General features: G+C 41.2%; 1 protein-coding gene across 4 annotated transcripts in view; it reads left to right on the top strand.

Annotated features, from left to right (window-relative positions):
* The window catches only part of unc5a (unc-5 netrin receptor A), a 225,751-nt gene that overhangs the window by 179,772 nt on the left and 21,791 nt on the right, over positions 1 to 24,188 (top strand). For 2 of the 4 annotated variants that reach the window (XM_053651214.1, XM_053651198.1), the window contains 5 exons: positions 9,717 to 9,905; positions 11,450 to 11,743; positions 14,527 to 14,614; positions 15,705 to 15,873; positions 18,138 to 18,371. In XM_053651214.1, the coding sequence (XP_053507189.1) occupies positions 9,717 to 9,905; positions 11,450 to 11,743; positions 14,527 to 14,614; positions 15,705 to 15,873; positions 18,138 to 18,371 (974 nt within the window). Of the gene's footprint in view, positions 1 to 9,716; positions 9,939 to 11,449; positions 11,744 to 14,526; positions 14,615 to 15,704; positions 15,874 to 18,137; positions 18,372 to 24,188 lie in introns of all 4 variants that reach the window. The other 2 variants (XM_053651207.1, XM_053651189.1) reach the window with 1 other exon arrangement.

Raw genomic sequence — 24,188 nt, 5'->3', positions numbered from 1 at the left:
CTACTTTCACTACATGGGAAAGTGAAGCGAGCGAGTGTTTGAGGGGAAATTGGGCCAATTAATCTCTAGCCTACTGTCAGCTTATACAGATCCTTTTACACTGGTAGTTCAGGATAGGTAGTATGTGTGACCAGTGTGGTATTGTTTACTTCCTGTTCAAGATGAATGTGGTGGAAAACTGCTAGGGCTTGGGGGAACTGTAATCCTATACAGGGCTTTTATTCAGCGCAGGACATATACCTATTCTCAAAGGAGATGATGTAGGAGAGCAAGGAAGATAATCCACTACAATCAGTAACGAAGAACTTTGCGGAATCGATGTGCCTCGTAAGTCTCTTGCAAAAGAAGCATGTATTTAGTTTATGAGAAATACGATTGACGGGGAAACTTGTTGTGTTCCAGTCATATTTTGTGATTGTGTTCACAATCATATTTTGGGCTTTTGCAGACATAACATTCACATGTTTGGCCTCTGGAAACATTACATGCACATGGTTTGTTGCTGCACATCGTAGATTTGGAGAATATGTTAAAATTTCAGAATATATTTATATTGCATGATTTTCAGCTTGTGGCTATTGTAGTGCCATTGAGACCAAAGACAGTTAACCAAGTTCTGTCCAAAATGTTTGATTGAAATCTCAAAGTGTGAGCACTATTACAATCCTCGATTAAAAGCCACCAATATGTGGGGATTTAAACAAATTGTGCTAATGGACAGAACAAGTCCTTTACCGTATAATCTAACATGGAGTCTGGTACGCACAGTCTGGTAAAGAATTCAGGTTTAGTAGGTCAATGATTTGATGCGTTTTCAGTTTATGTGGTGTGCCGCAGAGGTGTTATTTTTGAGTGCCACATGGTGTTTAGAGGTAGAAGTGCTGGGAGTTTTAAAACTGTAAGCTGATGCAAGATGCACTGAAGGGAACTTAGAAGGGAAAGACTCTGCACTCTTTCTTTCTCTCTCTCTCTCTCTCGCACTCTAGTGTGAGTCACTCGGCCGGCTGTTCTACCTACAGACACCTGTCTCACTGCAGGGCCTAGGTCTCCATTATGCTACAGTCACTGACTTGTGTGGAGATTAGAGCAAGAAGGAGAAACAGCCCAAGTAAGGAGAGTAATATCAGTTCCTACTTGAGCGGAAAATAAATTTTTGTGTAACCTAGAAAGGATAAGAGCAAAAGAGGAGACGAGCAGCTCTGCTGAATTAGGTAGAATCTATCCAATTATAAAAGCTGATTAGCTCTGTCAATTAAAGCGTGATGGACATCCTTTCAATTATCGCGCAGCGCGCAAAAAATCGATGAGCTGAGTCTATAGTTAGCCTCTGGGCTCCACATGAACCCTGCTGGCTCTGATAAAAACTTGGTCTGCTGATGCTCCGATAAGCTCAAGGAGCTCTCGTTCTGAACAAAGAATAACTAGGGGAGAAAGAGAGAGAGAGAGAGAGAGAGAGAGAGAGAGAGTGCCAGGACACAGGTATCTGACGCATGGTCCGCTTTGGGAGGATGGTTATTGAACACAAAGGTACGTCCTGATTTCACCTGATTTCAGGAAGGAACAGAAAGTGACCCTGAGCCTGTTTTGAACTGCTAGCACCATTGATGCTAATTCTACCAAGAGTTTTCTGTCCCTGTCAAAAGCGATGATGCTTTCATGTGCGAGTCACACACGAAATCAGCTCCAAACCTCGCTGCTGTGTGTGCAGGCTCGCAGCAGGGCACCGGGTTTTATTTCAGCTTATCCTTCCCCGACACCTGTAGTTTCTCTCTCTGTTTATGCCTTCATCATCACTCTCTCGCTCCCTATCTCTCTCTCACACACTCTGCTGCAGGTAGAGATCCAGTTGCAGCTCGGTCTCTTGTGGAGTCCACGTGCGAGAGACACACTTCCTGCAGGATGTATAGGTTCACATAGGTTTGTTTTATCCTTCCTCAGAACCTGCACTTGTTTATTAATCATATTCTATTTCTTCCTGTCTGTTTCTCACACAAATGCACCCTCTGAAAGAGAGCAAGAGAGAGAGAGAGATCGAGTTTCAGCAGTGTCAGATGTGAAAGACACACTCGCACGTAACACAGCGAGTTTTCCATGAGATCCTTTCATATTTCTTCCACTGTACACTTTGACTCGTTTATTAAGGGTGCAATTAACAACTAGAATGCTGGCGTTCAGATCTGCAATTGGCAGCTCTCTTAATTGTGGTGGAGATGCTGCTGCTGCTGTTGTTGTTGTTGTTGTTGTTTAGTGGAGATGTTGGGTGAGTTTCGACTGAATCATTTCCTTTGACAACTTTACTGTTGTCGAATCAAAACAAACAAAGCTGTGTGTCTGTGAATTTCTCAAACAATACTGTGTTCACTGCGACACCAGAGAGAAGTAGCCAGACTTTAGTAAGCACACACACATACACACACACACACACACCCACACACACACACACACACAAACACTTGTTTGTTTAACCTTCCTTCTGGGGACCGCCTACCTTTTATAAACCTAACCCTAACCTTAATCACAGTACCCACACGTAAACCTAAAAAGATATAAAATATAAATATAAAATATAAACTATTGAAAAAAAGAAAGAAGGAGACCTGCTTTTTGGGACCAGCCAAATGTCCCCACAAGGTCAAAACTCTCAGATCCTTATGGGGACATGATTCTCCATCAAGAAATAACAACATGAAAACACACGCACAGATATACACACACACACATGTAGATACAAACATGCACACACATATATACAAATACACAACGATAAAGACAGACACATATACAGATACACAAATTAACAGAGAGACAGATACAGACACACAAACACACAGTCACACAAAGATACAGATACACACATGCACACAAAGACACATATAGAAACAGACAGGCACACACACACACACACACACACACACACACATAATATAGTGTATGTAATATCATTACAATGGCTTGTGTTACAAAACTGATTAAAATGTTTTACAGGTCTGCAAGGTTTTATATCCTCAATTATCCTTCATCCAGAGTTTGATATCTAATTTCATTTAATTGGAATAGTGGGATTGAGGAAGTGTGTGGTGTCGGGAAAAACGACTCATGGTCTCTGAGCACGATTCTGAACCGCTGACACATCCTATAAGATAAACACACACATTGTCACACACACACACACACACACACACACACACCCACACACACACACACACACACACACACACACATACAAGCCGCAGTGGTACAATGACAGTCGTCACAAAATCCCATTTCACACTGACACCGCTGATTAGGATTGTTTTGGACGTGATTGTCTGAGTCTCAGCACCGCAGGCCACAGACTCCGTGGAGGCAAAAAGGCAGCAGATAAATCTGTTTTTATTCTCTCACCCACTCTCTTTCTCTCCTCCTTTTGGGAGTGTGTGTGTCGTTCAATATCACAGCCGTAAAAAATTCGGGAGTGCTGATGTAGCAAGCTGCAAGGCAGACACACGGTATGGTACGGCCGCTCTCCAGAGGAATAAAGCACCGATCCAAACGAAACAGAACGGAGATCGAAAGATTAATGCTCCAAAAAGAACATGCCAATAACGTTGTGCGAATAGGTACAAGAGTTTGTTCTGCGTCTGCGTGTAAGCATCAGTCTCAGTTTCAATCCAGAAACGTGTTCGGAATTCTGATTTATTTGATGCATTTAAATCGTTTGTGTGGCTTGTTTAGGTTCTTTCTCTAATTTTATCACCTTCATTCTCTGACTCCCACTCAAATCATTCTCTCTCATTACATTTCACCTTCTCTTAATATATGCTTGTTTGGCTTGAAAAATTACAGCACATTTATTATACACGTGTTTTTGTGTATACAGAAATGCTACTATTTAATGGAATTTAGTTCAGTTCAGGCTGGCGAGAAAATAAGTGATAAAATTGGAAAATGAACATGAAAAAGTCTCAGTACTACAACTTAAACAACGTATAAATTGCATCGAGAAAAAGGACTGTCTAAAACAAACGAAAACGTTTTGTCTTACAGTCCCATCCAAAAGTATTGGAACAGCAAGGACGGTTCTATTGGTGCACCTGATTGATTTTCCCGTTTTTCTCTGCTTCAAAATGGCTTGCTTTTTAACAACAGATGCAGTCTTCACAAGAGCAGAGCAGACATTCAGAGCTGTTTATTCTTTAAATAATCAATTTAACAGGGCACACCTGGGCACGTGTTCCAATATTTTTGATCACTTGAAAAAATGTGTGGGCTTAAACAAAAGGTACCATATTATAAGTTGTTTAACACGTCTAGATGTTAATATGAGGAATATGAGGAAACAAAAGCTGAAATTCTGATCACTCGTATCATATTCATCTTTTGATCTCAAACCCAAATGTCTTCAGTGTATAGTGAAAACAATAGAATTGGACTTGCTGCTCCAATACTTTTGGAGGGGGCTGTAGGGAATGATCAAACCTCTTGGGGGTGTGCAGTTATAGGAAAATAATCGACAGCAGGGTGTTTGAGGTGTTATTTTTACTACTCTGAAGTTGATTATGTTTCGATAGCAGCACGTTCAGAAGTATTTTATTCCTCTTACACCCCAGCAGTTTAATATATACATATAAAGATATATAAAAACCATAAATAGCTTATAGCTTTATAGACTTAATAAGCATATTGACAAAGCTTACTTAGCATGATTAACCCCTAAAACTTTCTCCTTATTACACAGTTATTTAGTAACTACACTGAATCAGCATGCAGTTGCGAGAATCTGGATCTGTCGATGTATCCTGTGAGGTGAAGTAGTTAAAAAAAATTGAGCAAGTAAGAAAACTGAACACCTGGAGTTTCTGTTTTAATCTGTTGTAAAGTGCCACCGACAAAACAATACGACAAAACAAAAATAACAGCAACCGAAAATTTTAAACAAATGTCCCACCAAACACCAAAATCTTTGTACTTAAGGACTCATTAATGAGCCGCTCTCAGATCCTAACGGAACTCTAAATAAGTGTTTTATTAAATGCAGGTCAATTAGAAGGTAAATTAGTCAAACCAGTAGATAAAAGACTCAAGTGTAGACCTGGTATTAATTGTAAGACAAGTAAATGTGGCTACGTGTGTAATTAGAGTTATCAGGATCTGAGTGTTTTCCAATTATATCTAGAGTGTTTTCAATCAAATCACAAGTTTCACTTCACATCGACCTTTTCTGCTGCTTTCATATTTGGTTTTTTTTTTTTGGTTGTTTGTTTGTTTTTTTAATTGTACAAAATTGTTGCTGCCTTCAAGTTGATGAATTCTTTTTTATTATTGTTTACCTCCCGACTAGTAGGTTGCAGGCTTGGGTGCGGGGGAGTGGGTGGGGTTGTTGTGTGTGGGTTGGCAAGCAAGGAAAAAAAATATGGAAGACCGAGTGGCAGTGAAAAGGGAGTCTTCTTAGTGAGTGAATATGAGGAAATTTACGACATGTTGAATGGAAGCTATTTTGTATTTTATTGCCCATATTCCAATGTTGAAAAAAAAGCCAAAAATGTTATATTTTTGCGATATTCACCGGTGCATTAAACGACGTCCCACTTTATTTGTCACGTCACACAGACAACTGAAATTCTCATGATTTTCTGCCTCCAAAGATACAGTAAAGACATACAACATCCCAGACCTCACCAGAGTTAGACCAATCTGTATTTCTTCTGCAATACTGAGACTAATAAATTTAATCTAGAGAGCAAGCTAGGCTTACTAGTTAGTCAATACCAGCTAGTATTGGCAAATGTATCGTTATAGTTACAGTGTGTGTGTGTGTGTGTCGTCTGAGCTGGGTTTTTTTTTTTTTAGCCCAAAAAGACTTTTTATAAAAAGGTATGAAAGCATCCTCAGGTTTTCTTAATGCAGAGAAATCAAAAAGATCCCACTGCTTCAAGTTAAACCAAAAAACGCACACGAGACAGGGTTGTTCAATAGCATGTTGATCACCTCCTTTAAACACAAGCACTTTCCTTTAAACCTGAGAAGAAATCTGTGGTAGAGAATGTGGACTGAAGAAGAAAATAGTGTGTTTTTTTCTTTGCTTTCAAATGTAATATGATGCAACATAAAAGCAAGCAGGGATATTGAAATGAAAAATAGACAAGATTATGATGGATATAATGATATATGAATGAGGAGATGGCGAGCATTGAAATACAGTCATGTGAAAAAATAAGTACACTCCATGGAAATGGTTGGCTTTTTTTTAACCTATTTGGAGTAGCACACCCATGATCATCTTTGAAACAGTGTCTATTAATAAAGTTTATATACTTGAACAAAACCAAGGAAAATAGCTTTTTCAATCATTTATTCGACAGAAATATCAATAGAGGTGATATTATTCAGTGGAAAAAGTAAGTACACCCTTGGCTTCAGAAGCTACTATTGCCCCCTTTAGCAGAAATAACTTCTTGTAGGTGTTTTGCATAAACCAGTCCACCAGTCATTGACATTGGCTTGCTGGAGTTTTTGACCACTCTTCCATCCAATATTAGTTGAGTGCAAGTTGTTTGAGGGTTTTCTTGCATGTACTGTCTGTTTCAACACCCCCCCCCCAACATTTCAATTGGACTCAAATCCGGGATTTGACTAGGCCATTCCATAACGCTCTATTTCTTCACTTTGAGCCATTCCTTTTTGAGCCTATGCACTATTTTGGTTCAACTTCAACTTGAAAGACACTTCACACAGACAGTAACCTGAGCACAGGATCAATTATCTTCAAGCACTCACATTATCTTCAAGCACTCTTTGATATGATGCAGAATTCATAGTTGAATCAATGAATGCAAGCTGTCCAATCCCTGAGGCAGCGAAGCAACTCCAAACCATAACATTTCCACCACTGCGCTTCACAGTTGGTATGAGGTGCTTCTCCTGAAAAGCTGTCTTTGGTCAGTACCAAACATGTCTGCTGTTACTGTGGCCAAACAACTCTATCTTTGATTCGTCTGTACAGAGCACATTGTTTCAAAAGTCCTGGTCTTTGCCTATGTGCTCATTGGTAAACTGTAGTCTTGCAAAGGCTTTTTCTTGGCACGCTTTCCATGCAGGTCTCCCATGCAATCACTTTCTGATTGTAGAAACATGCACTTTGACACCGACAGTTGCAAGACTTACTAGCAGATCCTGTGATGAAATTTTGGGGTTCTGGGTGACTTCTTTTTGCATCAGACAGTCTGCTCTTGGGCTGAATTTGCTGGGACGGCCAGTCCTGGACAAATTGGCAGTCACTTGAAATCCGCGCCACTTATAGATGATTTTCTTTACAGTGGAATAATGTATTTCAAATAATTTGGAGATCTTTTTAAAGCTTTTGCCAGACTCATAGGCATCCACAACCTTTTTTCTAAAGGCTTTATAGATCTTGGCATGATGACACCACACACCTCAATAGCAAACCAAGATAACAAAAGGCAACACCAGAGACTAGATATGAGAGTGGTGTAAATAAGACAGGTTCCACCTGCACTCCCTAAGCATGTTCTAATCACTGGCACCCAATCTTGAACACCTGATTCTAATTTAATGATTTGAAGGTGTGATAAATGTAGGGGTGTACTTACTTTTTCCATGTGACTGATCTGTTTTTGTTCATTTAAATTGTGAAAATTACTACAAAATGTCCATCGTATGTGTCATTTGATAGTGTATCAACTTTATTAATAGGCACTGTTTCAAAGAGGATCAAATGTTTGCTTGTCCAAATATATATAACATTTTCATGAGGGATATTTATTTTTTCACATGACTGTACTTCCAATAGAGATCTAGTATATTCTCAAAATATAGCTGCAGGAGTAGTCTGTGGGAGTTTTGTTTATCATTATCACATTAAACAATGGAACTTTTGTTAATTAATTTAACAAAATGGCTTCCATGCTCATTATTCAGCAGCTTATAAAATAGCACTTGATCCAGCTTACTGTTATTATTTTGCAGTTTTCACGCCTCTGTTTTACTCAAAACACATATGTTGTGTATGTGTAACACCTGCATGTGTAACTCACTTCTAAAAAAATCTGTAGTTAAGTCTGATGGTTGTTTAAATGCTAACTAGGTAATGAACACCTGCTGGAGCTAATGTTTACTCCATCCAGGATTACATTAAGCACTTTAATTAATCTGCTCTCGGTGGTTAATTGGTGGAGTTAATAAGTGAGTCTGGATGGAGCTGCATCATTCACACCACTGATCTCAGTTCAGCTGATGATAAACATGTTTTAATTTAGTTCATTTAGGGTCCTGGATGGAATGAACAGTTGGTTAATTACATTGTTTGCGATTTTTGTTAAGAAACATCAATTATGCTGTGTTAATTACTTGTTAAATTACATTATTTATATATTATCTATCAGTGCTGGTTTGTAAACGTTAACTAACGCTAAAGGGAATCTTACTTCTCCACTTATTCAAAATGTAGTAGATCCGCTGAGACTTGTTTGGGCTTGACATCAGAGGTTTGCGTGTTTGGTTTTTCAGTGGAGATAAGAAGCTAACAGTTATTGGACATGTATGTCACCTAAAATCTCCTGTAAATAATCTGTTGTTAACCGACTTGCTGATGTGGTTTAGGAAAAAGTGGGATTTACTGTCATCTGTAAACACGAACAAAACTCACACTCTTCTTTTTTATGTTTTAATCTGTCTTCTTGGGGATATTTTTCAATAATAAAAGTGAGTAATTCCATCTGTAAATGTTTCCTTGGCATCTATTTCCCAAAAATCTTCCTTCTGTTTTGGTATGCAAATAATCATGATGATTCAGTGAATATGCAAATTAGCTCGTGACCTCATCTGGTGTCATCTAGCCCTTGAAAAGAGCTGGCAATACTGGGTGTGAGTAGAGGTGGACTGATTGATCGTTTTTTGCAGATTAGTCAGCACTAATAACTGTTTGCTGGAACTATCGGTTATCGGCAAAAATCGAAACTGTTTTTCCCGGTTGCATCCGTTGCAGGAGCGGCTGAGAAGAGTCCGCTGTCATTATACAGTATGAGAGCGGCCTCTAGAGGTGAAATAAAACCTGTCACTGACAAATTTGGTTGTATTATTTGAAGTTTTTTTGTTTAAATTAATTTTGCATGTCTCTGTTGTTATTTGGAGTGTTACTTTTTGGTTCAGTTTGGATGTATATATTTAATTTACTTTAATATTTATTAATAGTTTATATATATATATATATATATATATATATATATATATATATATATAAATGAGAATATTTATATATTTATTTCATTTAAAAAAGTACAGTACATTTTCATGGTACAGTCAGTACTGTTTATTATAATAATAAAGTTCAGCAATATTTTACTTTGAGTGTTATGTTTTCAATCAGTATCAGTTTTAAAATCTACTGGTTGATTAATCGGATATCGGCAGATACTGCCCAACTTAGTTATCAGTATCGGTAAAATCCACTATCGGTCGATCTCTAGCTGTGAGTGTGTGGATTTATGCTCGATTAACAATATTAAAGAATAATAAAACAGGAAATTGCACATTATAGACTCTAAGACAAGATAACTGTTAAAACTAAACATTAAACAGCAGAAAAAGAGGCAAGAATATGGTCTGTAATAAAGCACTAGTATTTGTATAGTAGTGAAATAGCTAGATGTGCTCTTAAGGCATCTCTCTCTCTCTCTCTCTCTCTCTCTCTCTCTCTCTCTCTCTATGTGTGTGTGTAGCCGTGTCTGGTGCAGAGGACGTGGCTCTCTACGTGGGAATCGTTGCCGTGGCGCTGTGTCTCACTCTGCTGCTGGTGGTCCTGGTCCTCGTGTATCGGAGGAAGAAGGAAGGGCTGGATGCAGACGTAGCCGACTCATCCATACTCACGACCGGCTTCCAGCCTGTGGGCATCAAACCCGCCATGCCAGGTGTGTGGGCACCGGACCGGGCACAGCGCTGCAGTACGATATCCTTCCTCTCTTACAACCGTCTCTGTGTTCTCTGTCTCGCTTACGTTCTCCGAGCCTTTCATCCTGTGTATGTGTGTGAGAGAGACAGCAATTACTCTGATAGATTTTTATTTATTTATTTATTTATCTATTTGCCTGGGTTTCATAATTTGCCTATTCCCTCCAACTAGCTAGCGTTTCCAAAAACAAAAAAGATATTGAGCAAGTTCTCTAGTTTGGTAGACACCTATTATAATTATAAAATAAAAATTAGGTATTAAATAAGCTGGAAATACAACCAAAGACTTTTGCTACAAATTGCACTATAATTAGCCATCGACACTTCTTAAACATAACCACCTGGCCATTATTAGTGCATTATTGGTACTTAGTACATTATGAGCAGTGAGACATCTTGTGTGTGAGTCCATCAGCGAGCACCTTTGACATCATTCCTCCCGGCCATTTTCCATCCGAGCGCGCTAAGACGCTCTGCACTTTCCACCCTGATCTTAATGTCATGTTCTCCCTGCTGATTTTCCTCTTTAATCTGACGGCAGAGAAATGAAAATGGCCGTGGTGTGGAAAACGGAGCGGCGCTATGGACATGCTTAAGTGAGCCGGCTCTTTTCCGAAACACTCCCACTAAGCTGGCCTTAAAAATCTGTGTGACTGCGGCACTGCTCACTGAGCAGGAGCGGGATTGGTTTATCCACGAGCCTGTTCTTATCACGGTTAAGGTGTCGGGAAAATCCGATCTGTCCGATATGTGTGTGTACGTGTGTTTGTGTGTTCACATTAACCTCTGTTTGTTAGTGTGTAGTTTAAGCTCATTTTCTGAACAAATGTCTTTCTCTCACTTTTTTCTTTTTTGCAATCATTCCAGACCTGCCAACTGACAAAGACAAATAATCTGTAGTCCCACTGCGTAGTAAAAAAACATAACGCAGTACATTTTTTACAAATCACAAGTCCTTTACAGATCACTTATATCACAAATTACAAATCAGACATTGGCCTTTTGTTTCTTTTGGGCAAAAACTGAGAATGGCGTTTTTGGTGCATCCCTGATTTTAAGTCCACACTTGTATAATGTAGTCGAACATGATAGATTTTATTTCACATTAATGAACTCAAAACGTTCTCAGTTTAACTTGACAGAAAGCAAGGCCGCATCTTTCAAGTGGGAAAATCGAGACAAGATCATTATTCAAAATAATCATAATGTGAGATAGATGGATGGAAGGGGGCGGGGCTTCCAGTGAGTCAGTTAACATCAAAATATTCAGAAAAGTATGCAACCGTCAATCATTCCAGATTCATATACTAATTGGCTCATCTGTCGTTTCTTTGGACGAAAAGAAGACACTCTTTTTGTGTATTTTTGAGTGATCACACATTGCAGCATTCTCCCATGTTCCTACACAAAATGCGTAAATATTGGCAGGTCTGCTCTTTCACATTCACTGATTTTCTGAAGTGCTGTCTCTGTCTCTTTCTCTCTCTCTCTCATCCCTGCACAGAAAACTCTCACCTGCTCACGATCCAGCCGGACCTGACCACGCCCGGTTACCAAGGCTCGTTGCGTACGCGTCACGATCCGACTCCTAAATTCTCTCTGAGCGACGGGCCACTGCTGGAGCCTCTGGCTAACGGATCACACACCATGGCCAACGGCAAAGTGACGGGCGACAGCGGACACCTCACCAGCCGCCTCACCACACAGAGCTACTTCAAGACGCTGCCGCGGGACGCTGTCCACACCTCCTACGGCACCTTCAACTTCCTGGGAGGACGTCTTACCATCCCCAACACAGGTGAGTCACAGGACTGCAAGTTAACTTCCCTGTGTTCACACACACTATCACTTTCTCACTTTCTCTCACACACAGCACAGCTCTGCCTCTCACACACTCTCACACCTCTAGTTCGATAACACGCAAATGAAGGAATGATACTAGCGCAGGAAGTGGGAATAAATGTGGCAGTCCTTTCTGGATCCTTGAGAACCTCATTCATGTTACGTTACTGAGATACATTAAGTTATTATGCCTTGTTTTATTTAACATTTTATTTTAATATTAAGTCATCATAGATAGCTGACCATAGCTATTCAGATATTTATGTTTACGTACTAACTACGCCTCAGTGTAACTATATTTATTGAAATATTATATTGCAAAGTACCTCATTTTATGCTACTGTTATCCAGCTAGCTATTTATGATTGATGCTCATAAATAAGTTACATTTTTTAGTGGTTAGCACGTTCACCTCACACCTCCAGGGTTGGGGGTTCGATTCCCACTGCTGCCCTGTGTGCGTGAACTTTGCATGTTCTCCCCGTGCTGAGGGGGTTTCAGTTCAAAGACACACATGGTAGGCTGATTGGCATGTCCAAAGTGTCCATAGTGTATGAATGGGTGTGTTTTGAATTGTGCCTTGCAATGGATTGGCACCCCATTCCGAGTGTCCCCTGCCTTGTGCCCAGTGCTCGCTGGGATAGGCTCCAGGTTCCCCGTGAATCTGTAGGATAAGCGTCATAGAACATGGATGGATGGATGGATAAAAATACTTTCAGTTTACTTGCCTGAGGCAAACTATTTTGATAACCACATGATTGATTTTAACCACTAGAACAGAAACCCGTCCACTCAGAGATGTGGAACAAAATGTCAGTAATTAAATAGCAGTCATACACATACATTCAGTACATTGAAGACGCTTTGGGTAAGCTTGTATTGCTGCAAAATCTAAAGAGATGATCAGTGTTGAAAAGAACAGGAAGGTTAAACTGTAGTGATTTTACATTGATTGTACGTCAGAGGTGATCAAATTACACGATGGATCACTGAGGCGTCATAGAGCTCGGCGAAACACTAGTCTCTGTAAACAAAAGAACTGGAAAGCACACTCCTGTTGACACGGTAACGATCGCGTTACGACAATCAAAGCCTTTCATAAAAGCAAAGTGAATTATTTTGCTTCCCTAGCCTGAAATTGCTCTAATTAGGTGACATTAGCAAGTCCCGAGCTTGTTTTACGGGACAAAAACGTTGCCAAGGAAGAGCGTCACTAAACCGATCGGTGCCTGAACGGTGCCTGTAACCTTATCCACTATCAAGGGCGTGAGTGGAGTCTATTTGGCACAATTAGCTTTCTCAATGAGAGACAGAGCCCTCATCAGTCTGCCACGTTAGGAGTTAGTGTGAGGAGGCTCAGGAGAGGAAATGAGGAAGAGATTTCCAATTTCGCTGAGAAATCCATCCTTTTCGATTGTGGACAAGACGCAGAAGGCAGCAGAGCAGCAACGCCTTCAGGAGAATAGACTGATCCTAGATCAGTGGGAGAAATTTATATACTGGCCTGGGTTTGGGATTTGTATTCACACTACATTATAAATTTACTGCCTTATTTCTCCGGACAACTTGATTTGCTCAACACAGACTTGCTGGTTTGGCATAAGAACCAAAAGGGTGTAAATCTCATGAATGGAATTTAAACACCAATAATCTTGACAGTTTAATCCAAAGGAGATGGAAATGCACAATGGTATCATCTGGTATGTGCTCAAATCAAACCCTGGTCTGTGGTCAGGTACGGTGGGATAGAAGTCCAACTTCCTGTGGCCATGGCAGTGAAAGATCGCCTCCCACAGTGGTCACTCTAGTCTTAGGGACAGCTGGAAGACCCCTTATGAAGAACCTGAGATTGCAAGTGTGGGGGTATATGGGGGTAAGATGAGCAGAACCAGGAAGAACTTTTAAATGTAAAAAAAGAAGAGTTTGGTAACAAGAAAAGGGTTTCAGTGATGAGGTCGTCAGTCATAGTTTGAAGATAGTTTGGGAAAGTTCATTAAACTCTCCAGGTGGCACAGATCAGACGTCTTGAAGCTTTTCTTCCATGTATCTTGAGGGATGGTGGGCACATGGTGCAGAACAAGGGTTGATAATTGCCTTCAGGTCCATTTTTGGCTTTGTAGACAAGCATCAGTGTTTGAACTCATCATCTTTTAGACTAAAACAGACTTTTTACATTTGATTTCTTGATCAATTTGGCTGGCACAGAAAATCCCACAAAATCCCATCATAAAAAATAACTTTTTGGTCAGCAGTCTTAGAACGCACAATGTGTCATCCTTCAAAAAACGTAGTGATATGCTGAGCTGGTTTGTTGTAGGTGTGTTTGATTTTCTTTTTCCCAACATTACCAGGAATCTATGTGAAACTCCTCTCCAGTTCTGCTGTTGCCGAAAGCATGGTTATGTCAGACTATGTTCCGTCAAACGTTTAACCCTGGTGGCATCAGCGCGCTTTTGTGTCAATAGAAAGCAGTGTTTTTGACAGATACAAAAAAAAAACGTTCTTTAGTATGCAAAGTTGATCGTTACTAGTGATGATAGTGAAAAAGAGCTTGTTTTGAAAGCGCAAGAGAGAGAGAGAGGGTGTCAGTGCTGTGGAAATTTAACCTTGCCTGTCTTTCTTTGGGCGTCTATACATTAACGTGGCATGTATGAAGGTCACATTTCATCAAAGCACCTCTGCATGTGAATTAAACTAAGTGTTCCTGCTTCTTCCTGTCTTTGCACTTATTTGCATTAGGGATCAGCCTGCTCATTCCTCCCGAGGCCATCCCCCGAGGCAAGATCTATGAGATTTACCTCACTGTGCAAAGGAAGGACGATGTGAGGTAGGTCCCTCCACGCTCGCTGCCAGAAAAGTTTCTCAGAGAACAGAAATGAGAGAGGAAGGGGAGGGGGGAGGGGGGTTGAGAGAGCCCGTAGGCAGCGCAGAGAGTGATTGAAGTCAGTTTCCTTGAGCTGGATCATGTGTGTGTGTATGTGTATGTGTGTGTGTGTGTGTGTGTGTGTCTGTGTGTGTGTGCATGGTCAGATGTATGACTAACACCGGCTCCGGGCTCCGTGTGGTCCGATCGGCTCAAATAAAGCAGCGAAACATCGCAGGCTGTGCAGAAGGAAGTGATTCATGAAGCTTCCACTTTATTCATCATGATAACTTTTTTTTAACCTTTTTATATATTGAGATGGTGTTGAGGTGTGAATATTAAACGATCAGTCACGATGAAGCATGCTAGTTTCAGTGGAAGAGGCATGGCCTTTGCACCTACTGCTTCCTGTAAAGGAGGCGTGGCCTCTCTGCATGTTAGTCTCAGTGACAGAAATGGGGCCTCCCACAATTTAAAATTAATGCATGCTGTATTTTTTTCTAGTTACAATTGAAATGTTGGCCGCATTGAACATATTTTTAATTTACCGGATCGTTGATGACATATAAGAGAGTCGCACTGTATCTTAGAAAGAGAAATACACTCCTCTAGTGCGCAACTCGAAATGTTTTACAAACCTCACAGAACAAGGCAAGCTATCAGACAAGCCCCGGTTTATCATAGTGCTGAGTTACAAAAAAACAAAACAAATAGGGGGCATAAATCAAAAACAGGAGAAGAGAACAAACAAAAAGAAGATGAAGCAATACATTTACAATCACACACCAGTAGGTATGTACATGATTAAATATTTAAAACAGCCCAGTGTAATAACAGTATCAATTTTCGAGCTGCTTTGAAGTGGAGTGAAATAGAAAATCCCAAACATAACAGAAAAGTTCAAATATATTCAGCGTAAGATGTTTAGCTGGAACGCTGGCTGTGAGCCACTTCGTCTCGAGCTTTGCCTCTGACCTTTGACACAGCATGTCGAACATGACTCCGGAGTGTAGACTGACCCTGTGACCCCATGCCCACGTTTCTGCCTCCTCAGACTACCCCTGGCTGGGTGCCAGACACTGCTGAGTCCGGTGGTGAGCTGCGGGCCGCCGGGCGTCCTGCTGACTCGGCCCGTCATCATCAGCGTGGAGCACTGCTCTGATTCCTGCACCGATCACTGGGCCATCAGGCTGAAGAAACAAACCTATGAGGGAACCTGGGAGGTGAGTCCATGATAAAGCAATTAAATGTGTGTGACTGTGTGTATTTATCAGCCTGGTCTCCAGTTGCAGCTTCTCAAGAATTCATGCATAGTGTTATAGAGGTATAAGGAGTTAAGGTTGGATGAGGTAGCTCCAATTGGAAGCTCCAATTATGTGTTAAATCTTAAACGAGTGCATTTCGTCTGAATCAGATTGTAACTGATTCTTTTGGTTTGTTGGTTCAAATCTCCAGAAGACATGGCATTTTGTCAATGCTACAGCTCTGTAACGCTGATCTCAGGTTCCACCTCATGGCTCAGTCTAGCAGCTCGCATCTACAAGCCAAATGCTGCAGTCCAAAACACATGGCAGGTTTGGTTCATTTCCTGTAGTCGAGTCAATTCAGAGTCAAATCCTTTCTCACTGCAAACGAACACCAGCGTTCCATTTGGAAGCAGACCACAGCCACCTCACTCAAACTCTCTCATACCAGTTGTTTTCGGTCCGAGTGTGATGTGTTCTTACCTGCCTAAAAAAACATATCTAGGGGTAAAACACACCAGGGTTCCATTCAAATGGACTGTCACAGTCTCTATTTCCCTTGACTAATAGTAGAAAGGACGTACCCTTGTGACTTCTTTTTTTTAAATGGTCCACCACATATGCTGTGTCCAGCAGTGTGGGTTCTGTAGTTGGATCCATTCTCCATCCATCCTTGTATAACTCATCCCACCTTCGCTCATGCACGGATTTAAGCCGTATCTCCATCGTCGTCTCCTCAAACATGTCACGTAATCCTCCAAAGAGCATTCCCAGGAAGGAGATTGAAGGGGGAGGGTGGGGGGGGGGGTTAGAAAGAAAGGATGAAGAAGCAGAACAGAGGGGCGGTGGTGGGAGTGAAGGTCCTCTTTCATGTTCAATATTGTGCATAAATTATTCAGGCCGCCTGGTGTGGCAGCGGCGGGGCGTCTGCAGAATGAATTGGCCTGTCTCTGGCTGAGGTTAGACGAGGGCTTTTAATCATCCTTCGGCACAAATATAGTCCAGGTACCCCAGACTCAGGCAGGAAAACGGGGAACTTCGTCCTCCACTGAGTGTTCGCAGACCGACTTAGAGCAATTAATTTCTCCAGAGAGTGTCTGAAGCGACAGGAAGAAAGGCTGAAATATAGTCCCTTGTCGATATCGACCCATCTGAATGGGGACGTTCAAGCAAAAGGGTAAGAGGTGGGGGGGAAAAAAAGAAAACATTCGGATGTAGGAATAAAATATGTCTTCATAGTGAGTGGATGTGAAAACGGCTCGTGTCAATAGTAATTTTATTGATGAACACAACGGCTCGGTTCATCGATCAGCAGGATGTCATTTCCTGGCTGGAGGTCCTGAGGTGTGTGAGGTTGATTAGATTGAGAAAGCGGGTGTGCTCGTCACCGAGGCTCCCTTTTGCCTTTTTGTCTAATTAAAGCCACTCTGGGAAGCCATAAGAAGATTGGATTGGACCACAGGTTACAAAAGAAAAACATGTTTCATTAGGAAAACTGCAACTCCATAGATTTCTCCTCATCTGAACCTCAGACTACACATCTCCTCATATATTTATGTCTGGCTTCAAGGCTTTTTTTTTTATTGTTCGTGAAATATTGGACTTTTTCAGCTCTAGCAAACATTTCACTCACAGGTTATGAGCTCGTATCTGCGGCCGGGCCTTAATTAATGCATTTTCACAGTCGTTAAAAAAGAGTGCACCTAATTGTCAAAGCAGCTAATTGATTAAAGAACGTAACCGAGTGTAAAATGTTGAAGGATTGGTCGCAGTGTTGCCACAGAGACCTTAACGAGCAAGTTCAACTCTTTCTTCTCTGACCGAGATGGCGTCACCAGAGCTGTCTGGAGCGAAGTGGTCACAATGATACAGCTAGCATCTTGCCTTTTTTTCATGTAATGGCTGTAATATCAAACCGATAAGGAGGAAATTGCACAGGAAAACGAATCGGATTTATTTGATTTGACGAATCAAATAAGGCCTTTCATTTTTCTTATGTAAACGCTTCTGCATCAGATATCGTAATGCATGTCAAACCAGCTACTAACAAGACTAATATGTTATAAATTAAAGGTAATTATAAATTAGCACAGTGATTCAGATGAATTCATTCAACGTGATCAAAATGTGATATTAATTAATCTCGAGAAAAACACAATGAATCTTAAACATTTCTCTGCATGCCCACTATGACACCTGCCCTGTGTGAGCTGTGGCCTTACCTACTCCCTTGTGTATGTTAGGACGTGCTGCTGCTTGGCGAGGAGTTGGTGTCTGAACCGTTTTACTGCCAGCTGGAGGCCGAAACATGCCGCGTGTTCACCGAGCAGCTTGGACGCTTTGCTTTGGTCGGAGAGTCCCTCAGCATGGCCGCAGCCAAACGCCTCAAACTGCTGCTGTTTGCCCCGGCCTACTGTTCCACGCTCGAATACACCATCCGTGTCTACTGCACTGATGACACACATGACCTCATCCAGGTGAGTGGCTTTGATTTTGATTTATATCAAATTGGTTTTGAACTTGGGATATGGGAACTACGGGATAAATAATATAGCATGTTCCCATTGAGTCGCTGCTTGATATTACACTATGTTGAATTTAGATTAGGCAAGAATATAATGTCAAAAGCAGCAACCAATATGTTTATATGTTAATGTAGTGACTGGTGATTGGTCATGTTTTCATGAGGTGGGCCTCAACTGGTTGGTAGGCTAATATAATGGGTAGTGATTGGTGATTGGTTCATAATTTTGTTCCCTGAATACTGACTGGTCAGTATTTTGTTGTAATGACTGTCATGGTAGCACCGAAGGGTGTACCCATCGTACACTACCCATCGTATCCACAGTTCATCTTTATGGTTCTTGGTTTTATTGTTTTTGTTGTACTTCATATAATAAACTATCTGCACTTGTATAATGCCAATCCCTGATAATGACTGATAATTGGTTGGTACAATGGCACAGTGGCTGGTTCATGTTATTTGTGTTGACTCTTAATATATTATTTATGGCATGTGACAGATGCCCTTGTCCAGAGCGACTTAGATTTTGTCTCATACAACTGAGCAGTTGAGGGTTAAGGGATCTTGCTCAAAGGCCCAACAGTGGCAGGTTGGTAGTGCTGGGAATTGAACCTCCAATCAGGAGTCCACTGTCTTAACCACTGAGTTACCACTGTTCACATTATTATAATTGGTTTGCATGTGAATATAATGAGCAGTAATGGTAATTGGGTGTATGTTGTTGTAGAGAAGGGTAATTGGTCACTATGTTGATGTAATGAATGGTAATTGGTATCTATGGTTTTGTAGAGAATTGTAATTGGTTGCTATTTTGGTATAGTGAGTGGGGATTGGTGTGGTGTGACAGTAGTTGGTAATTGGTTCATATACTGTATTATTTCATTGTGAATGTTCATTAGTGGCTATATTGCAGTAGTGAGTGGTAATTAGTTGATATGGAGAGTGGTAATTAGATAGTTTAGATAGATTAGGCATTAATATGCAGTGGTAATTTATTGATAAGTTGGTGTAATAAGTGGTGTTTTGTTGCTATGTTGGGGTGGAGGGCAATCTGTAGTTCATCATTCGGTGAGTGGTGACAGGCTGGTCTGTTGGTTGAGTTCATATTTTTGAGTGCTGAATGGTGATTTGTCACTATTTCCATGTAATCTTTGATAAATGGTTGATATGTTAGTGGAAGGAGTTGCAGTCGGTTGGTGGGGTGGCTGGTACTTAGTACATATAGCATTTTTAACTGGAAAGTTGGTGTAATTAATGATGATTGGTTGCTACGCTGGGGGATGAGTGATGGTTGGTTGCAATGTTGGTGTAATGAGTAGTGATTAGTTTCTGTGTTGCTGTAATTAAAGGTGATCGGGTGATATGTTCAGGTCAGGAGAAAACATTAGTTGATGGGGTGGTTTAATGACTGCTGATTGGTTACAATACGGTAATGAGTAATAGGTTGATGTAATCAGAAGAAATTGGTGTGCTGGGGTAATGAATGGTCATTGGTTGGTGGTACTTGTTAATGGTTCATAATTTTAGATTTTTCTGTGGTGAATGGTGACTGCTCAATACGTTAGTATTATGATTGATATTTGGTTGCTAAGCTGGTGTAATGAGTAATGATTGGGTGGTATACTGGGCTGGAGAGCAATTATTGGAATGCTTGCTGATGTAATGGCATAATCAGTATGATCAGTATTATAATCAAGATTAGCAGGTCATATGTTGAGATGGGAACTGAGCATTGGTTGATTTGATGGTGTAGTGACTGGTGATTGTTGCTACTTTTGTGTGCTGAATGAATAGATTATGTTTCTCTTCTGTTTGTTATCCATTTGCTTGCCATCCAGCTGCTTATTTCTGTATTTCTTTGGTGCTTTTCCCTTTTCCTTTTTGCTCATGAACGGATCAAGAATAATCAGGAGCTAATGCCAACGCCGGCTCCCTGGAGAAGCACGTTTGAGTAGCCTTTAAGATTTCATTTGCATGGTTAATTAGTAAATGAAAAAGAGGAGCTGTGTGGCTGCCGTCCCGAGTTAGCCACGAGAGAGAAGCGCGTAGTAATCACCACTCCAACCTCACGCAGCCTGCCAGAGAGGAAAAAAGAAAAAAAAAAGTGTGTGTGAAACAACATGAGGAGATTTGGAGAAGTTGTGTGATGGAAATGGGAAAGTCAGAGAGAGATGAATGGAAAGAGAGCCAGAACAGCCACGCGGAGCTCAGAGGACTTATGGGCAGTGGAGTTTGGACCCAAAGCCTCAATCAGGCCAAATGAAGGAAGTTCTCAGGAACACGAGGTCCTCTGGAGCTTCATGAGCAACTCCAGAAGCTACTGATCTCCAGCCAAACTGCGGCCTCAGCACCCACACTCGTTATGAACTCATTAGGAGCTCGTTATGGCTGTTTCTGTGGGATGCAAGCTGTTGATGTGTGATGTGAGGGTTTTTCGGCCATATTATATATAGCATCATTAAACACGGGGAAAGTGTAGCATTAAATAAATAGGCGTAGCATGAATAAAAGAGAGTAATAATGGACTACTGCAGCTCATGACCTTGACTATTCCCAAGCACTGGAGATATGTGTGGGAGTGTGGTGTGGGGTGAGGTGGGGTTGGGGGGGTCTTTTTTTTTTCCCCTGCTCTCCTCATACATGCACAGATGTCTGTAGTAAGCCACAGTGGCCTCGTGGGATATGTAGTCTATAGGGCTGATTTAGTATTATAGCGACATGTTACTTTGCAAATCTGATCTACGTCAGTCTGAGATGGCAGTTTTGTTGAAAACAAGGACACACCTAACAGGTGCAGTGAGCTCTTTCTCTAAAATTTACCCCCTCCAGAGTGACTGATTGGCTTCCTGTACAGTCACAGGTCCTCATTTATTGTGATTGTCTTTGGATTATTATGCTAATCAGCACTAGAAGAGCGTGTTGTTAGAAATAACGTAGCGAAGAGGGAGCAGATGATCTAATGCCTGAGATGTATATTTATCTCTGGTGACGTGTTAATTGTGTTGTGTTATGGACTGTAATGATTGCCACAGGGTATGGCACGCATCATATATATATACACACACACACACACACACTTCTTATCATAATACTAAATTAACTTTTGCACGGACCAGGGAATAAGCACCACTGTTATTTTTAAACTGAACACTCACTATCTTGCACTTTAGATACAATTCATCCAAACGTTAAAAAAGCATTTCCAAGCAAAATTATTGCAGTGAGGTGCGTTTTTTTTCTTCTTTCAGCTACTATTATGTGGAATATCCTGAAGAAGAGAAGCTGTATATTGATCTTTCATTTTATATATAATTTTTACATATATTTTGATATCATCATTTTGTTTAACGCTTTTGCCTCAAAAATTCATTCCATACAGATTTTGCGCATCAATTTGCAAATGTGTCCAAATTCTCCTTAAAACAGACAGATGGAAGATCCCGCTCTCTACCTCATGTCCAACAGCTGGGCAGGAAGGGTGGCTTTTCATCTCCCATTTAAACCCGATTAGAAACAGCATAATTGTGTTTGATCGTTAAGTGTCGTCACGACACCCGGGAGTCAGCGACATTTCAGTTCACAGGCTCTCGATAAGCGAGTGGCCCTACGGGACCAATTAGATCAATATTTAACACGCGGCTCGCTCTTCTCCAGCGCTGCCACTGCCGGGCCTGTAGACTGGGATAATATGGAAGGTTGTGAGTTCAGATCCCAGGGCTCCCTCAGAGACACAGATTTGAGAGGGTTGTGTTCCTCTTCACTGTCATATGAATACGTATTGAAGTGCGGAGTTACTGCTACCAACCCGAAGTTATTTATTTTCCAATAACACCATGTCCTGAAATTTATTCCTATTATACAACAGAAATTTGCCAACAATTACAATACTTAATATTTTAATAATAAATAAAAAAAGAATGTCGCAGTTGTACGTCCAGATTGTATTCATACTGCACACGTATGCTGATCAGTACACACTGTATGAATGGCTGAGCAGTAGGTACTGACTCGAATGCAGTAGGTAGTGTCACAGTACGCGATTGTATACACACAGGTGAAGATCAATTATATACAGTATCTTACAAAAGTGAGTACACCCCTCACATTTTTGTAAATATTTGATTATATCTTTTCATGTGACAACACTGAAGAAATGACACTTTGCTACAATGTAAAGTAGTGAGTGTACAGCTTGTGTAACAGTGTAAATTGGCTGTCCCCTCAAAATAACTCAACACACAGCCATTAATGTCTAAACCGCTGGCAACAAAAGTGAGTACACCCCTAAGTGAAAATGTCCGAATTGGGCCCAATTAGCCATTTTCCCTCCCCGGTGTCATGTGACTTGTTAGTGTTACAAGGTCTCAGGTGTGAATGGGGAGCAGGTGTGTTAAATTTGGTGTCATTGCTCACACACTCCCTCAGACTGGTCACTGGAAGTTCAACATGGCACCTCATGGCAAAGAACTCTCTGAGGATCTGTAAAAAAGAATTGTTGCTCTACATAAAGATGGCCTAGGTTATAAGAAGATTGCCAAGACCCTGACACTGAGCTGCAGCACGGTGGCCAAGACCATACAGCGGTTTAACAGGACAGGTTCCACTCAGAAGAGGCCTCGCCATGGTTGACCAAAGAAGTTGAGTGCACGTGCTCAGCGTCATATCCAGAGGTTGTCTTTGGGAAATAGACGTATTAGTGCTGCCAGCATTGTTGCAGAGGTTGAAGAGGTGGGGGGTCAGGCTGGCAGTGCTCAGACAATACACCGCACACTGCATCAAATTGGTCTGCATGGCTGTCGTCCCAGAAGGAAGCCTCTTCAAAAGATGATGCACAAGAAAGCCCACAAACAGTTTGCTGAAGGCAAGCAGACTTAGGACATGGATTATTGGTACCGTGTCCTGTGGTCTGATGAGACCAAGATAAACTTATTTGGTTCAGATAGTGTCAAGCGTGTGTGTTGGCAACCAGATGAGGAGTACAAAGACAAGTGTGTCTTGCCTACAGTCAAGCATGGTGGTGGGAATGTCATGGTCTGGGGCTGCATGAGTGCTGCCGGCACTGGGGAACTACAGTTCATTGAGGGAACCATGAATGCCAACATGTACTGTGACATACTGAAGCAGAGCATGATCATTATACAGTATTCCAGCATGATAACGACCCCAAACACACCTCCAAGACGACCACTGCCTTGCTAAAGAAGCTGAGGGTGAAGGTGATGGACTGGCCAAGTATGTCTCCAGACCTGAACCCTATTGAGCATCTGTGGGGCATCCTCAAACGGAAGGTGGAGGAGCACAAGGTCTCTAACATCCACCAGCTCCGTGATGTCATCATGGAGGAGTGAAAGAGGATCCAGTGGCAACCTGTGAAGCTCTGGTGAACTCCATGCCCAAGAGGGTCTAAGGCAGTGCTGGAAAATAATGGTGGCCACACAAAATATTGACACTTTGGGCCCAATGTGGACATTTTCACTTAGGGGTGGACTCACTTTTGTTACCAGCGGTTTAGACATTAATGGCTGTGTGTTGAGTTATTTTGTAGGGACAGCAAATTTACACTGTTACACAAGCTGTACACTCACTACTTTACATTGTAGCAAAGTGTCATTTCTTCAGTGTTGTCACATGAAAAGATATAATCAAATATTTACAAAAATGTGAGGGGTGTACTCACTTTTGTGAGATACTGTATATATAATCAATAATCGATATAGCAATGTTTTATGACATCCCTTATTTCTTACTTGCATTATATCAGCAGTAAACA

This window comes from Ictalurus furcatus, chromosome 2 (assembly GCF_023375685.1).
Source record: "Ictalurus furcatus strain D&B chromosome 2, Billie_1.0, whole genome shotgun sequence".
NCBI lineage: Eukaryota > Metazoa > Chordata > Actinopteri > Siluriformes > Ictaluridae > Ictalurus > Ictalurus furcatus.
Note: the sequence above shows the minus strand (reverse complement) of the source record. Positions and strands in the feature narration are given on the sequence as shown.